At 43.4% G+C, this 18,799-nt stretch overlaps 1 protein-coding gene across 1 annotated transcript in view; it reads right to left on the reverse strand.

Moving 5' to 3' along the window:
- KLHDC8B (kelch domain containing 8B) overlaps nt 1-18,799 on the reverse strand; it is a 133,828-nt gene that overhangs the window by 40,294 nt on the left and 74,735 nt on the right. Inside the window, exon 4 of the mRNA XM_075321463.1 lies at nt 18,503-18,727. Coding sequence (XP_075177578.1) covers nt 18,503-18,727 — 225 coding nt within the window. The remainder of the gene's footprint in view (nt 1-18,502; nt 18,728-18,799) is intronic.

Here is an 18,799-nt window from a genome sequence, read left to right on the forward strand (position 1 = left end):
CGAGGCTTGGAGGGGCCGGACCGACGGGCGGCACGCAAAGTCTCAGTGTCCCGTATCAAGTCCTGCGTAGCCACATGCCGCTCCACCAGGCACACTAATTGGTCCAGGGTACTTGGGTCGCCCTGTCCTACCCACCGTTGAATGGTGACGGGTAAAGTGCGCACAAAGCGATCAACCACTACCCTTTCCACCATTTGCGCAGGGCTCAGAGTGTCAGGCTGCAACCACTTCTTTACCAGATGCAACAAGTCATAGGCCTGGGAGCGTACGGGTTTGACTTCCTCATAGAACCACTGATTTACCCGCTGAGCCCGTACATAGGTATTCACCCCCAACCGAGCAAGTATTTTGGCTTTCAGGGTCGCATATTCTATGGCGTCCTCGGTACAGAGGTCCAGGTACGCTTTTTGGGGCTCCCCCGTCAGATAGGGTGACAATACCTCAGCCCACTGGGGGGTCGACAGCTTTTCCCGCTCGGCCACCCGCTCAAACACCGCCAGGAACGCTTCCACATCATCCCCCGGGGTCATTTTTTGCAACGCTTGTCTCACCGTTTTCCGGACTCTGCCGTCGTCACCCGGTCCCGGGGTTGTTGCTGCCGGTCCGGCACGGATCGACTTGGCCAGGAGAACCATCTGTTCTTGGTGCCTTTGTTCCTGCAATTGCAAGGATTGCTGCTGACGATCCAACGACCGGAGCAGGTGTGCATTGGTCTGTTGCTGCTGTGCATTAGCCTGTTGTTGCTGTGCATTAGCCTGAGCCAGCTGCTTTAGTATGTCCTCTATGGCGTCGCCAGGTTTGGGCTGTAGTATAGCCGCTCGAATCCAGGACATGTGCTACCGGGTCACCAGGGATGGATGCTACACCTCACCGGGCTGGCATGCCCGCATTCTCCACCATCTGTGAGGTAGCGTGGTCGGCTGCACGGCAGAAGACACGGGATCCAGGCACCAATGGTCACAGCACACGGTTTATTGCACAAACCAAAAGTCCAAAACAGCACACATGTGTTTCTCTGGCAGAAACTCAGGGAGTTGTGTTCACTCCCTCACACTAGGGGCCCACGCCCATGTTCCTGTTTCCTTTTAACCCTCCTTTCAGCCTGCAGGGAAACAGCATTAACCCTGGAGTGGAGTTGCTTTCTATACATGGAGGGACCACAACCGGGGCGAGACGTACCGGCCGTCATAGACAACCCCAGTCACAGTCTCACAGTACCTACTTTCTTTTAGTGCTGGAGGGGTTAAATACGCTTTTCTATCTGGCTGTTCTTTGTAGCCTTAATCTCAGGTGCAGCTCTTTTGTGTCCACTCCTCTTCGCTATAAAAAGTCACGGGTCTTACGATCCGATGCCGGTTGTAGTTTCTCATTCTATTGCTGATTACTTTGGAAAGCACCTGTCTCTGGAAGAAGCTGAGGAGTGGTGACTATTGCAGCTGCAGTGTTTCTCTGCATTATAGAAACTTGGAGTCTTTTCCTTTACGTGTTTTTTTCCCTCTGTCGGTCTTCCCTACCTTGTGTTGTATTATTGTAGTGGTGAGACTAGTGCTAGTAGAAAAATCTGGCACTCAAAAATAATGGATAAGATGAAAATTTTATTAATAGGCGTATGTGTGACAATCATTGACATTTCGGTCATAAGTGACCTTCCTAAGATTAGATCACACAAGCTGCCTGTGTAATAGATTACTCCTGTAGAAAATCGCTGTAATAGAATTCTGCCCAAAAGGTCTCATGTGCCAAGCGCCATAACTTAGCTTCTTCCAGAAACAGGCTCTCAAAGTAATCAGCAATAGAATGAGAATCTATAACTGGCTTCAGATTGTAAGACCTAATGCCGGATTTTTCTACTTGTACTATTACGGGCTTGGACCCTATCCAAGCACCAGCTGCAAAAAAAAAATCAAAAAAAAATCGGAGTTCCATATTTCCACAATGGAGACTAGTGCTCTTGCCGGCCTTCTCACTAGCCAGGGTGAGTTCAGAGCAACAAGGACCTAGGCATGTGACGGCGACAGGCAGGGGAAGGACCCATGTAGGGATGTTAGTGAGCTTAGGGTACAAATTCAGGTTTGTTGCAGGAGGTGTCCCCTCTCCCTATTGTGAGGACCGTCCTCTTATACCATCCCCATTGTCACCCTTGTGTAGTGCTGCACGATGAGTGTCTGTACACTCTGGCGTGACATTTGCCCCTCTATAACTACTGTGCAGGGAACTGAATCTCGACCCCTTTCCAGTGAATGGGGCTGCTTTGGCTGACTTTCCCTACACAACCCTAGGCCCAGGACACTCAGCATCTCCAGCATTATCAGAAGTGGTATGGTCCCCACTAATCATAATATCAATGGTATATTCTGCCATCACTTTACAAGATAGGAAAACCCCTTTAAGTACCCCTATAGGTATAATCTTCGGATACATCTCTTAGGGTCATATTAGTTTTAATAGTGTGCAAGGTCTCATGATTTGGACCCTTCCCAATGCTATTGTGACGCCCCTGGACTACTCAGGTCGTCACAGGGTTCTGCACATTCTTTCTCTCCCCGTGTAGGGCTCAAACCCCCATGGTTCTGGGAACCTAACCTGCAGTACTGCCTCAACCAGCATTCAGAAATCATAGTGACACCTTGCACCACACCTGTCAGGCACACCAGTGGGCTGCTTAAGCTGGAATAGGGCCGCCCACCTAGGGGTCAGGCAGGGAGGTGGGAGGTGTCAAGTTAGTGGAGTGGTAGCTCTCGAGCGGTGAGGAGCTCTGAGGAAGCTGGGAGTTGTAGCTCCCAGGGGAGAAGCAGACTAGGTCGCAGACGGTGGTCTGGACCTAGAGGAGTCGGACCCCAGTCACAGGGGATTGAGGCTAGGTGCCTGGGACCTGTCTTGGAGGACGGTCAGCAGCCTGGGCCTAATCACCGGTCCGGGACCGAAGGCACGACAGGGTACACGGACCCTAGGTCAGGGAGGAGCTTCAGGCGACCCGGCAATTAACCTGCGGAGGACAGAATCTCTATGGACTGTTCCCACCAAGCTCAGAGATCGGGGGCACTAGCGCAACGAGGAGGATAGGGCTTTCCAAACAAGCGGCCTACTGAAATTCCAAGCGTGAGCCCCTGAGGGCAGACTCAGTCACTTAGCCACAGCGGGGAGCGGGGCCCGGAAAGCTCCAAGCTGATGAGCCACAAAGGACACTCTAAATTCTGTGCCAGGAGGCAGGTCACGGACCACCAGGCAGTGCTGCAGGGGACGGGACCCGGACGAGCTCCCCTCAAGAAACAGCGGCAGTCAGAGACTTGGATTACCTCGTTGTCAGCGTCTGCTTTATTGCTGAGTGAGCTCCAGGTTAACCCCTGCTACCAGCGAGCCTGCGCTCCCCCTGCACCCCATACCACCATCCAGAGTCCCGGGGCCTTCCCCTACCCGTGGAGGGTAACGTCATCTGGCTGCCCCACTCCATCACCACGGGTACTCCCTATTACCGTATACCACGGGTGTTGTCACAAACTATATATACCTCCCCTGTAAATACCCCCTTCTTCATTTTGAGTGTGGTCCCTGGCCCCCGGGTCCGAAGACCCTCGAGCCACGAGTAATCACCACCCTCGGATCTGAGCGGTTCGACCGCTGCAGGGGCGGCACACTATCATGTATTAGGCTAACAGCCTGAGTGCCACATTTTTCGTTCCGTGGTGAAAACAACATTAATTTGTCATCCAAAAATCTGAGAAACCTTGATAACGACTCCAGCAATAATGATCGTCACCCAACTATCCAGGAACCAACGTAGCTGCAAATTGGCCAAATTTTTAACAACCACAGATCTCAGCGTCTCGATGTTTCATGAGGAGAAACTTTTTCAGAAAAGATTCAATCCGCCAGTAAATGACTATGCGATCACAAGCAAAACAAAAAAAGTCACACTGGTCACGAGGCATAAAAAATATGATACCGCCGTTCTTATCTTGATGTTACAGAGAGACGTAGACGAGGCCTCGGGCTGTGGGATCAGAGCTATGATCATGTCTGGGAGATACAGAAGTAATTACTGGAGGGGGTTAGTGCTGGAGGGGGATGCGGCAGGGCCTGACGCGCTTTTGATAAAATAATGGCACTTACTGTTTGTTCTCTATACATTGGAGATGTGAAGCCTGAGAGATGCTGGGATTATGGGGCAGCAAAAAGGGACGAGGCCACAGCCGCCAAGATGAAAGCTACACAACAACCACACACAACATCCCCAATGTAACACAGGCCCCAGATCCAGACAGAAAATCCGCTGAGTGTACCCCCTGTATACAAATGCCCTAGAGGTGAATTCACACGCTGCAGATTTACAGCGCACGGTCAAAATCTTTTCTGCTCCTTCCATTCCGGGTTGTGCTTTCATCGTTACATTATGTCTGCACTTGAGACACCTCCTGCTGCCTCAGGAATCATCCATGTAGACGCGGTTATTTCAGGCTGACCTCTTCTATTACATAAGTGCTGGAATAATCACCCTATAAATGTGGATAAGAGGAAGACTCTCCGCTGGTCATTCTGCAAAAACAGACAGGACAGCTCCGCTCACAACAGGCAAACATGGAAAGAAGCCGGAGCGGACTAAGGTGTGAGGGGCTAGATGCAATATGGCCACATTTATTACAACAATTACTATAATGCTGCCCCCTATGTACAAGAATATAACTACTATAATACTGCCCCTATGTACAAGAATATAACTACTATAATACTGCCCCTATGTACAAGAATATAACTACTATAATACTGGCCCTATGTACAAGAATATAACTACTATAATACTGCCCCCTATGTGCAAGAATATAACTACTATAATACTGCCCCTATGTACAAGAATATAACTACTATAAAACTGCTCCTATGTACAAGAATATAACTACTATAATACTGCCCCCTATGTACAAGAATATAACTACTATAATACTGCCCCTATGTACAAGAATATAACTACAATAATATTTACACTATGTACAAGAATATAACTACAATAATATTTACACTATGTACAAGAATATAACTACAATAATATTTACACTATGTACAAGAATATAACTACTATAATACTGCCCCTATGTACAAGAATATAACTACTATAATACTGGCCCTATGTACAAGAATATAACTACTATAATACTGCCCCCTATGTGCAAGAATATAACTACTATAATACTGCCCCTATGTACAAGAATATAACTACTATAAAACTGCTCCTATGTACAAGAATATAACTACTATAATACTGCTCCCTATGTACAAGAATATAACTACTATAATACTGCCCCTATGTACAAGAATATAACTACAATAATATTTACACTATGTACAAGAATATGACTACTATAATACTGCTCCTGTGTACAAGAATATAACTACTATAATACTGCCCCCTATATACAAGAATATAACTACTATAATACTGCCCCTATGTACAAGAATATAACTACTATAAAACTGCTCCTATGTACAAGAATATAACTACTATAATACTGCTCCCTATGTACAAGAATATAACTACTATAATACTGCCCCTATGTACAAGAATATAACTACAATAATATTTACACTATGTACAAGAATATAACTACTATAATACTGCCCCCTATGTACAAGAATATAACTACTATAATATTGCTCCTACCGTATGTACAAAAATATAACTATAATACTGCCCCCTATGTACAAGAATATAACTACTATAATATTGCTCCTATGTACAAGAATATAACTACTATAATACTGCCCCTATGTACAAGAATATAACTACTATAATAATGCCCCTATGTACAAGAATATAACCACTATAATACTGCCCCTATGTACAAGAATATAAGCACTATAATACTGCCAACTATGTACAAGAATATAACCACTATAATACTGCCCCTAGGTACAAGAATATAACTACGATAATACTGCTCCTATGTACAAGAATATAACTACTATAATACTGCCCCCTATGTGCAAGAATATAACTACTATAATACTGCCCCTATGTACAAGAATATAACTACTATAAAACTGCTCCTATGTACAAGAATATAACTACTATAATACTGCCCCCTATGTACAAGAATATAACTACTATAATACTGCCCCTATGTACAAGAATATAACTACAATAATATTTACACTATGTACAAGAATATGACTACTATAATACTGCTCCTGTGTACAAGAATATAACTACTATAATACTGCCCCCTATATACAAGAATATAACTACAATAATACTGCCCCTATGTACAAGAATATAACTACTATAATACTGCCCCTATGTACAAGAATATAACTACTATAATATTGCTCCTACCGTATGTACAAAAATATAACTATAATACTGCCCCCTATGTACAAGAATATAACTACTATAATACTGCCCCCTATGTACAAGAATATAACTACTATAATATTGCCCCCTATGTACAAGAATATAACTACTATAATATTGCTCCTACCGTATGTACAAAAATATAACTATAATACTGCCCCCTATGTACAAGAATATAACCACTATAATACTGCCCCTAGGTACAAGAATATAACTACGATAATACTGCTCCTATGTACAAGAATATAACTACTATAATACTGCCCCCTATGTACAAGAATATAACTGCTATAATACTGCCCCTATGTACAAGAACATAACTACTATAATACTGCCCCCTATGTAGAAGAATATAACTACTATAATACTGCCCCTATGTACAAGAATATAACTACTATAATACTGCCCCTATATACAAGAATATAACTACTATAATACTGCCCCTATGTACAAGAATATAACTACTATAATACTGCCCCTATGTACAAGAATATAACTACAATAATACTGCCCCTATGTACAAGAATATAACTACTATAATACTGACCCCTATATACAAGAATATAACTACTATAATACTGCCCCTATGTACAAGAATATAACTACTATAATACTGACCCCTATATACAAGAATATAACTACTATAATACTGCCCTCTATGTACAGGAATATAACTAATAATATACCTACTATATTTTCCTGGAGAACATATACTCGCAGTGTGCGCTGTGATGTTATTCTCCTGTCTATCTAGAGCTGAATTACTGGCGTTGGATGCCGGGTTGTAGAAGTCCAATAACCGCTATTTACCTGCTGGTCGGGGCTGGTGTATCACAGATAATTGCTGTTTCCTATCAATTCCTCGGTCACACAACATCAAAATTACAGCGCCTGCTCTGAAGCCTATGAATGTCATTAACCACCAGCAATTTTGCCACCAAGAGGAAAAAAAGCTACAAGAAGGAATAAAAAAAGCACTTCACACGTGAGCGGCGGGGGCCGCAGATGGGGGATAGGGAGGGCAAAAGTCTTACCCTGATTACTCAGGGACTAAGAATAGATTTTTCATTTACTGTAGAGGCCGGGTGTATACGGTGTGAGAGGCGGCCGCGCTGATTGTATTCAATGATACAGTCCAACCAAGGAGATTAAGAAACCACAGTCATCCAGTTACGGGAGAAGAAAGTAACGGGGGTCAGGCCACCCCCACTTGCCCTTTAACATAATGTAGTGTGCATGCATAGCTACCAACAGCACCAAATTTGCCAGGACTGTTCCCAAAATCACAGCACATTTGGGGATATTCTGGTCTGAAGAGGGGTGCAGGTTACGTAAATGTGACAACCCCTATTCAAAAGAGGATTTGTAACTCCTAGAAGTTAATTCACAAATTTCCAGAAAGACTAATAGAGGGACGTTGACATAAGTCCTGTCCTCCTACACAGGCTCCACCTTCTTAGCCAATGAAAAAGCAAGCTCCTTGTAAAACTTCTACCCTGACAATCAGAGTGGGTATGTTTTAGTTTAACACACATATTTAAGTATAGTAACAGGCCCCACTAACTAAACAACACCATGAAGACCAAGCAGATCTCCAAACAGCATCGTGAAGACCAAGGAGATCTCTAAACAACACCATGAAGACCAAGGAGATCTCCAAACAGCATCATGAAGACCAAGGAGATCTCTAAACATCACCATGAATACCAAGGAGATCTCCAAATAACACTATGAAGACCAAGCAGATATCCAAAGAACACCATGAAGACCAAGGAGATCTCCAAACAACATTATCAAGACCAAGGAGATCTCCAAACAACACTATGAAGACCAAGCAGATATCCAAACAACATCATGAAGACCAAGCAGATCTCTAAACATCCCCATGAAGACCAGGAGATCTCCAAAGAACACTATGAGGACCAAAGAGTTCTCCAAACAACATCATGAAGACCAAGGAGATCAACAAACAACATCAAGGAGACCAAGAAGATCTCCAAACAACACCATGAAGACCAAGGAGAACTCCAAACAACACCATGAAGACCTAGGGGATCTCCAAGCAACAAAAAAAGACCAAAGAGTTCTCCAAACAACATCATCAAGACCAAGAAGATCTTCAAACAACACCATGAAGACCAAGGAGATCTCCAAACATCACTATGAAGACCATGGAGAGCACCAAAAGCAATGAAGACCAAGAAGATCTCCAAACAACACCATAAAGACCAAGATCTCCAGTTGTTTACACACAATAAAAGATATTCTCACCTCTCCTCCATTTCCACAGTGCCTCCAGCTGCTTCTTGCAGTCTGTAGGCACATAGACCCCTCCGTAATAGCGTCCGATGCACAGAGTGGCCGCTGCAGGATGTCATTATGGCTTTACTGCAGTTGAATGCTTTACGGCGCCACAAAGCATTCAACTGCAGTAAAGCACTGATAGCAGCGGCGGCCCCGTACACCGGGCACGACCATGAAGGGGGTCTGTGTGCCTGCGGTCCACAAGAAGCACTCCTCCATGATCGCGTCCAATTCACAGGGCCACCGCTGCTGTCAGTGCTTTACAGCAGTTAAATGCTTTGTGGCGCCGTAAAGCATTTAACTGTAGTAAAGCCATGACAACATCCTGCAGAAGCCACTCCGTGCACCGACTGGATGCTATCACGGAAGGGTCTGTGTGCCTGCGGTCTGCAAGAAACAGCTGGGGGCACTGCGGGAATGGAGGAGAGGTGAGAATATCTTTTATTAAGGTAAACAACGACATAATAGGGGACAAGAAGGTGACCAGTAGGGGGACAATACTAAACAATGGGCTCATTACTGCAGGGGACATTACTAAACAATGGGCTCATTACTGCAGGGGACATTACTAAACAATGGGCACATTACTCTCGTCGGCTTATACTCGAGTATATACAATATATCACAATCTCTATATTTTTACTGGAAAAGTTGGGGGTCGCTTTCCACGCCGGAAAATACGGTGTGTGTGTATTATATATATATACACAGTACAGACCAAAAGTTTGGACACACGTTCTCATTCAAAGAGTTTTCTTTATTTTCAGGACTCTGAAAATTGTAGATTCACATTGAAGGCATCAAAACTATTAATTAAAACATGGGGAATGAAATACTTTAAAAAGTGTGAAACAACTGAAAATATGTCTTATATTCTAGGTTCTTCAAAGTAGCCACCTTTTGCTTTCATTACTACTTTGCACACTCTTGGCATTCTCTTGATGAGCTTCAAGAGGTAGTCAACGGAAATGGTTTTCCAACAGTCCTGAAGGAGTTCCCAGAGATGCTTAGCACTTGTTGGCCCTTTTACCTTCACTCTGCGGTCCAGCTCACCCCAAACCATCTCGATTGGGTTCAGGTCTGGTGACTGTGGAGGCCAAGTCATCTGGCGTAGCACCCCATCACTCTCCTTCTTAGTCAAATAGCCCTTACACAGCCTGGAGGTGTTTGGGGTCATTGTCCTGTTGAAAAATAAATGATTGTCCAACTAAACGCAAACCGGATGGAATAGCACACCGCTGCAAGATGCTGTGGTAGCCATGCTGGTTCTGTATGCCTTCAATTTTAAATAAATCCCCAGCAGTGTCACCAGCAAAGCCCCCCCACACCATCACACCTCCTCCTCCATGCTTCACGGTGGGAACCAGCCATGTAGAGTCCATCCGTTCACCTTTTCTACAAAGACACGGTGGTTGGATCCAAAGATCTCAAATTTGGACTCCTCAGACCAAAGCACAGATTTCCACTGGTCTAATGTCCATTCCTTGTGTTCTTTAGCCCAAATAAGTCTCTTCTGCTTGTTGCCTGTCCTTAGCACTGGTTTCCTAGTAGCTAATTTACCATGAAGGCTGCTGCACAAAGTCTCCTCTTAATAGTTATTCTAGGGATGAGAAGGTGTGTCCAAACTTTTGGTCTGTACTGTGTATGTGTATATATATATATATATATATATATATGTTCACAGTCGCACAATTATCATGGGGTGAAGTTATTTTTATTACCTTTTTTGAAAAACAATGAAGCTAAATTTGACATTAAATTGCCTTTTCTGTGGGGTCTATTAACATTCAGATTTGGTAAAAAGTGGGTCACGGGCGGAGCGATTACATCTCTGCGCAGAGTATGAGTCTATCACTGACAGAACTCCAGAAATACCATTCGCTGGTGCTAATTGTGTCCCTCCAGAGATGTGCAGAGCTGCACTCCTTCGATACACCGCGGCTGGGGTCACAGTGACATTATACCCAGGGAGTCTTGCTGTGGGGTACACGGTGTTTTGCTTTATTTGGAGACTTTTCAGCAGCCAGGAAGCTCAGCCAAAGACTTAAGATTTGCAAAAAAAAAGTTGTTAAAAGAGAAGTCCCATAGATAAACATAGTCCAGAATTATAGTGAAATCCAAACTTTGTGATGTTTTTGACCATAGACTCCATCTTTTCTTTTAACTCAACAGATGTTCCCCTGCTATTCCTCCTGGAATTGTATAAATAAACTAACAATTGGACGTTACTTTTCCCAAAAGCAAACAGATGATTTTTCATTGGTGCTCTAAATTTGCTTAATTTGTATTTTATTGCATGAAATAAGTATTTGATCACCTAAGAACCAGCAAGAATTGTAGCTCTCCTGTTATTTTTTTCTCCTACTCTGCACTCATTACCTGTATTAATTGCGCCTGTTTAAACTCATTACTGTATATACTGTATAAAAAACACCTGTCCCCACACTCCATCTCACACTCAATCTTCTCCACTATGGCCAAGACCCAAGAGCTGTCTAAGGACACCAGTGACAAAATCATAGACCTGCACAAGGCTGGGACACAGGACAATAGGCAAGCAGCTTGGTGAGAAGGCAACAACTGTGGGTGCAATTATTAGAAAAAGGAAGATTTACAAGATGACTATCAATCTTAATCAATCTGGAGCACTATGCAAGATCTTGCCTTGTGGAGAAAGGATGATTCTGAGAAAGGTCAGGAATCAGCCCAGAACTACACAGGAGGACCTAGTCAATGACCAATGACCTGAAGAGAGCTAGTACCACAGTCTCAAATATTACCATTAGTAACACACTACACCATCATGAATTCAAATCCTGCAGGGCACGCAAGGTTCCCCTTCTCACACCAGAACATGTCCAGGCTGTTTGACGTTCACCAATGACCATCTGGATGATCCAGAAAAGGCATGGGAGAACGTCATGTGGTCAGTGGAGACCAAAATAGAACTTTTTGGTATCAACTCTCTTCGCCGTGTTTGGAGGAAGAAGAAGGATGAGTACAACCCCAAAAACTCCATCCCAACCATGAAGCATGGGGGGGTGGAAACAACATACTATGGGGGAGCTTTTCTGCAAAGGGGACTGAACGATTGCACCGTATTGGAGGGAGGATGGATTGGGTCATGCATTTCGAGATTTTGGCCAACAACCTCTTTCCCTCAGTAAGAACATTGAAGATGGGTTGTGGCTGGGTCTTCCAGTAAGACAATGACCCGAAACACACAGCAAGGGCACCTAAGAAGCGGCTCCATAGAAGAATTTCAAGGTCCTGGAATGGCCTAGCCTGTCTCCAGACCTGAACCCAATAGAAATCCTTTGGAGGAGCTGAAACTCAATGTTGCCCATTGACAGCCCCAAAACCTTAAAGATCTGGAGAAGATCTGTATGGAGGAGCGACCTGAAAGATCTGGAATAGATCTGTATGGAGGAGTGACCTGAAAGATCTGGAATAGATCTGTATGGAGGAGTGACCTGAAAGATCTGGAATAGATCTGTATGGAGGAGTGACCTGAGAGATCTGGTGAAGATGTGTATGGAGGAGCGACTTGAAAGATCTGTATGGAGGAGCGATCTGAAAGATCTGGAGAAGATCTGTATGGAGGAGTGACCTGAAAGATCTGGAGAAGATCTGTAGGGAGGAGTGACCTGAAAGATCTGGAGAAGATCTGTATGCAGGAGTGACCTGAAGGATCTGGAAATTATATGTATGGAGGAGCGGCCTGAAGGATCTAGAGAAGATCTGTATGGAGGAGTGACCTGAAGGATCTGGAAAAGATCTGTATGGAGGAGCAACCTGAAAGATCTGCAGAAGATCTGTATGGAAGAGCGACCTGAAAGATCTGGAGAAGATCTGTATGGAGGAACAACCTGAAAGATCTGCAGAAGATCTGTATGGAGGAGCGACCTGAAAGATCTGGAGAAGATCTGTATAGAGGAACAACCTGAAAGATCTGCAGAAGACCTGTATGGAGGAGTCGCCAAATCCCTGCTGTAGTGTGTGCAAACCTGGTCAAGATCTACCAGAAACGTCCGACCTCTGAAACTGCAAACAAAGGTTTCTACCAAATATTAAATTCTGTTTTTCTATTGTATAAAATACTTATTTCATGTAATAAAATGTGAATTAATTATTTAAAAATCATACAATGGGATTTTCTGGATTATTTTTTATTCTGTCTGTTTGTTGAAGTTACCTACGATACAAATTACAGATCTCGCCAATCTTTGTGTAGGTGGGAAACCTTGCAAAATTTGATAGATAGATAGAGCGATAGATAGATAGATATAGAGGGATAGATAGATAGATAGATATATAGATAGAGGGATAGATAGATAGAGGGATAGATAGATAGAGGGATAGATAGATAGAGGGATAGATAGAGGGATAGATAGATAGAGGGATAGATAGATAGATAGATAGATAGAGGGATAGATAGATAGAGGGATAGATAGATAGATAGATAGATAGAGGGATAGATAGATAGATAGAGGGATAGATAGATAGATAGATAGAGGGATAGATAGATAGATAGAGGGATAGATAGATAGAGGGATAGATAGAGGGATAGATAGATAGAGGGATAGATAGATAGATAGATAGAGGGATAGATAGATAGAGGGATAGATAGATAGATAGAGGGATAGATAGAGGGATAGATAGAGGGATAGATAGATAGAGGGATAGATAGATAGATAGATAGATAGAGGGATAGATAGATAGAGGGATAGATAGATAGATAGATAGAGGGATAGATAGATAGATAGAGGGATAGATAGATAGAGGGATAGATAGAGGGATAAATAGATAGATATAGAGGGATAGATAGAGGGATAGATAGATAGATAGATATAGAGGGATAGATAGATAGATAGATAGATAGATAGATGTATAGATAGATAGATAGAGGGATGGATAGATAGATAGATAGAGGTATAGATAGATGGATAGATAGATAGATAGAAAGGTGAATAGATAGACAGATATTATTTCTGACTTTTCTGACTCTAGATCCAGGGTGTTCTTTCCTCCGCCGTCTCCTCCCCCCCCCTTCGATATCACCTCTTTCCATTACTTATGGCTTCTCCCTTCATTTACATGGTAATAGAGTGAAGAGATGAGACAAGCAGATGTGATGTGAGGGGTAGACAGCTCTGCGGGGGCACGGTGAGCCACATGGGAGGTGGACGAGGCCAAGCAATGATTGATGGCTTTATAAAACCTCTTCATACGACGCCGGTGCAGGAACACGGAGGACAAGAATTATGTTCTTGATTTCCTGATGCAGAAATGAGATTGATAATTGAGTCATGGCGTCGTCTCCTGCGATCGGATGGTCTGACCATCAATGATCCCGACAACTCACAGTCCTTCGCTTAGTTGACGGTCTTTAGAATGCCAGTCCCGAATTTGCTGGAATTGTTACAATTATTTGGAAACAATTCTGGAAAATTTGTGCAACTCCTGGTCTGAAAATGCTACTGACCCCCATTGAAGGGTGTTACATTAGCCAGATTTACTCTTCAGGTCGTGTTCAGTAGATAAGGCCAAAAATCTGAATCAAGATGTACTAAAGGGTGCTTTACACGCTGCGACATCGCTAGTGATAGCACCCGCCCCCGTCGTTCGTGCGACATTTGGTGATCGTTGCCATAGCGGACATTATTGCTACGGCAGCGTCACACGCACATACCTGGTCAGCGACGTCGCTGTGGCCGCCGAACAATCCCTCCTTCAAAGGGGAGGGGCGTTCGGCGTCACTGCGGCGTCACAAAGCAGACGGCCAATAGCAGAGGAGGGGCGGAGATGAGTGGCCGGAACATGCCGCCCACCTCCTTCCTTCCTCATTGCCGGTGGACGCAGGTAAGGAGATGTTCGTCATTCCTGTGACGTCAAACATAGCAATGTGTGATGCCGCAGGAACAACGAGCAACCAGCGGCATGCAAAACCAACGATATCAACGTGTCATCGATCAACGATTTTTGCCGTTTTTGCGATTGTTGATCGTCGCTCCTTGGTGTCACACGCTGCGATGTCGCTAACGGCGCCGAATGTGCGTCACTAACGACGTGACCCCGACGATATATCATTAGCGATGTCCCAGCGTGGAAAGCACCCTTAAGACGAGGAGTAAAGATGAGCCGGTCAGAGATCTCTACCAAGTTTGTGCCGTCATCTTGGCCATATGTAATATAAAGGAACAATAGTTAGTAAATTGTATCCGCGCGCAGCGGGCTGAATATACTTGTTCTACATCGCCGTCTGATTTATAACCGTTCTGCTCTGATAATTTATTATGTTGGAACTGATTGAATAGCGATGTGAAGAGACTGTTACTATTAATAAGCGGTGACGGACAGCCGCTGTCCTCCGGCGTCTGTGCGCTTCCTTCAGACGTACAGGGAGTCCAGCTTCAATTAATGCTCCTGACAGCGTCAACCTTTCATGGAACTAACAGAAAATTACATGGTGATTACAGAGCTGTCTGGACATTTATCTACCTGGAACACAGCAAAACAATAAACCGCAGGGACAAGAGGCATCACCAGAGCGCTAGATATGGAGACCGGAGAGATTTTAAGGTGGCCAAACAGCTACAAATCAGACAAACCTTCAATGTGCCATACATTAGGCGATGCATTCAATTTCGTATAATGCTAAAACCAAGAAGCCATAAAGAGAGGACTGTCACGCTAGGTAGGGGAAAGTACCAAGCGCACAACGAAACGGAAGGTGACCCCTGACCAAACCTACTGCTGGTCCCTTAGGTCCCTCACCACCCTGGATAGGTTCCGATAGGTTCCATACCTATGCGCCGAGCTGGATACTTGACCCTAGTGCTGGTCCCTGAGGTCCCTCACCACCCTAGATAGGTTCCGCACCTATGAGCTTAGCTGGATACCTGACCCTACTGCTGGTCACTGGGGTCCCTCACTATCCTATAAAGGTTCCGTACATATGCGCTGTGCTGGATACCTTACCCTACTGCTGGTCACTGGGGTCCCTCATCACCCTAGATAGGTTCCACACCTATGAGCCTAGCTGGATACCTGACCCTACTGCTAGTCCCTGGAGTCCCTCACCACCCTAGATAGGTTCCGCACCTATGAGCCTAGCTGGATACCTGACCCTACTGCTAGTCCCTGGAGTCCCTCACTATCCTAGAAAGGTTCCGTACTTATGCGCTGAGCTGGATTCCTCACCCTACTGCTGGTCCCTGAGGTCCCTCACCACCCTAGATAGGTTCCACATCTATGCGCCTAGCAAGATACCTGACCCTACTGCTGGTCCCTGGAGTCCCTCACCACCCTAGATAGGTTCTGCATCTATGTGCTGAGTTGGATACCTGACCCTACTGCTGGTCCCTGTGGTCCCTCACCGTCCTAGATAGGCTCCACACCTATGTGCCTATCCGGATACCTAACCCTAGGTATCCCTAGTGCTGAGCCCTAAATACCGAACGGATGGGATGACCTCTTTATCAACCCCTGTATATATTAGAGAAGATACAAGGAGGACACACAGGGGGAAAAGCATGAACTACTTATCATTAGATGACTTAGGTACAAGTTCTGCAGCGTTTTTAGCAACGAAACCACAGAAGTGTACAAGCCACCTGCTTGCAACCTTGGCTTGAATGAACTGAAAATATCACCAGCACCATTCCAAAGGAAGGATAGGGTATTAAAACAGCAAGGTATACTGATCAACAGCTGGGTGGAAAGAGAGCTCCTGCTGGGTCCAAAAGGGAGAGAGATGAATCCTGCAAGAAAGCTACCTATACCAATAAATACTGACAGCAGGAACAATGGAAAGTCAGGGAGCATTCTGCGCAGCTAAACGCTGTGACCTTCTATGGCCAGAAACCACATGACTGTCTGTCACCTGTGACAAGGACAGAGCAGGGGCTATACACAGCTATGACGCCTGTGTGACCCTGTGACTAAACATAGTTCCTCAACTGCTAAAAGTAGCTACTTCCCCCAAATGGGAAGATTTGGAGCAGATATAGATTAGGACTTGTTTTTTTATGCAATAATGTTAGCAGCAATTAGATAATATCGGTGATTTATTGGGGGGGTCATTTAAAGCTCTAACAACCAATTATTCAAAAATAGGAATTCTTTCTGATCCCTTTTCATGTGTTATAATATGAAGCATACTGTATTACTTCTTGGCAATTTTAGACTATCATGTAAAACATTAAATAGCTAAATGTAATTCCCCACACGTTTCAGCTGTTACTTTTTAAAGCCTTATGTGTGAAGATAAGAAACAGAGTGACCACCTCAGGCCAAAAACAGTTTTCACAGCTCTGTGGGCCATTATTTTCCCCGACCCCACTACTTAATCAAGTCTTTCAAACAACGCGGTCTGAGACAGAATAATAGTTAGACACAATAATTTAACGTTTCATACTTTACTTCTGCCATCGCCATGAGTAATTTCATCATTTTTAATATTAACAACAATAATACTGCCCCCTATGTACAAGAATATAACTACTATAATACTGCTCCTATGTACAAGAATATAACTACTATAATACTGCCCCCTATGTACAAGAATATAACTACTATAGTACTGCCCCCTATGTACAAGAATATAACCACTATAATACTGGCCCCATGTACAAGAATATAACCACTATAATACTGCCCCCATGTACAAGAATATAACTACTATAATACTGCCCCTATGTACAAGAATATAACCACTATAATACTGCCCCCATGTACAAGAATATAACTACTATAATACTACCCCTATGTACAAAAATATAACTACAATAATACTGCTCCCAATGTACAAGAATATAACTACTATAACACTGCCCCCTATGTACAAGAATATAACTACTATAAAACTGCCCCCTATGTACAAGAATATAACTACTATAATACTGCCCCCTATGTACAAGAATATAACTACTATAATACTGCCTCTATATACAAGAATATAACTACTATAATACTGCTCCTATGTACAAGAATATAACTACTATAATACTGCTCCTATGTACAAGAATATAACTACTATAATACTGCCCACTATGTACAAAAAAATAACTGCTATACTACTGCCCCTATGTACAAGAATATAAATACTATAATACTGGCCCCTATGTACAAGAATATAACTACTATAATACTGCTCCTATGTACAAGAATATAACTACTATAATACTGGCCCCTATGTACAAGAATATAACCACTATAATACTGGCCCCTATGTACAAGAATATAACTACTATAATACTGGCCCCTATGTACAAGAATATAACTACTATAATACTGATCCTATGTACAAGACTATAACTACTATAATACTGCCCCTATGTACAAGAATATAACTACTATAATACTGCTCCCTATGTACAAGAATATAACCACTATAATACTGCCCCCATGTACAAGAATATAACTACTATAATACTGCCCCTATGTACAAGAATATAACCACTATAATACTGCCCCTATGTACAAAAATATAACTACAATAATACTGCTCCCAATGTACAAGAATATAACTACTATAACACTGCCCCCTATGTACAAGAATATAACTACTATAATACTGCCCCCTATGTACAAGAATATAACTACTATAATACTGCCCCCTATGTACAAGAATATAACTACTATAATACTGCCCCCTATGTACAAATATGTAACTACTATAATACTGCCCCTATGTAAAAGAATATAACTACTATAATACTGCTCCTATGTACAAGAATATAACTACTATAATACTGCCCCCTATGTACAAAAATTATAACCAGTACAATACTGTTCCTATGTAGAAGAATATGTGAAGTCTTCTATAACATTGGTGCTGATTGTCTCACTCACCTTGCTCAGAGTCAAACATCTCCACAGTGTTTACAAAGTGTGGCCGGGAGTAGAAGTTGTGGGGTCCGGGTTGCTGTAAACCACCAAGACTGAAGAAAGAGGTCTCTGTCATGGTGCAGCTGGCAAAGGCACGCCTGCTTGGGATGCCGGGATAACGAGTCCAGCTCTTTACCTCTAGGTCCAAGGCTTCAAAGGCTGTTACCGGAAGTTTACCTTGCCTACCCCCTACCAAATAAAATAAAAGATGAATATGAGTCATTGACTTTAATATCGTCACCACTTTCCTATAAAACCTAA

The sequence above is a fragment of the Anomaloglossus baeobatrachus genome, chromosome 8 (assembly GCF_048569485.1).
Source record: "Anomaloglossus baeobatrachus isolate aAnoBae1 chromosome 8, aAnoBae1.hap1, whole genome shotgun sequence".
In the NCBI taxonomy this organism is placed as follows: Eukaryota; Metazoa; Chordata; class Amphibia; order Anura; family Aromobatidae; genus Anomaloglossus; species Anomaloglossus baeobatrachus.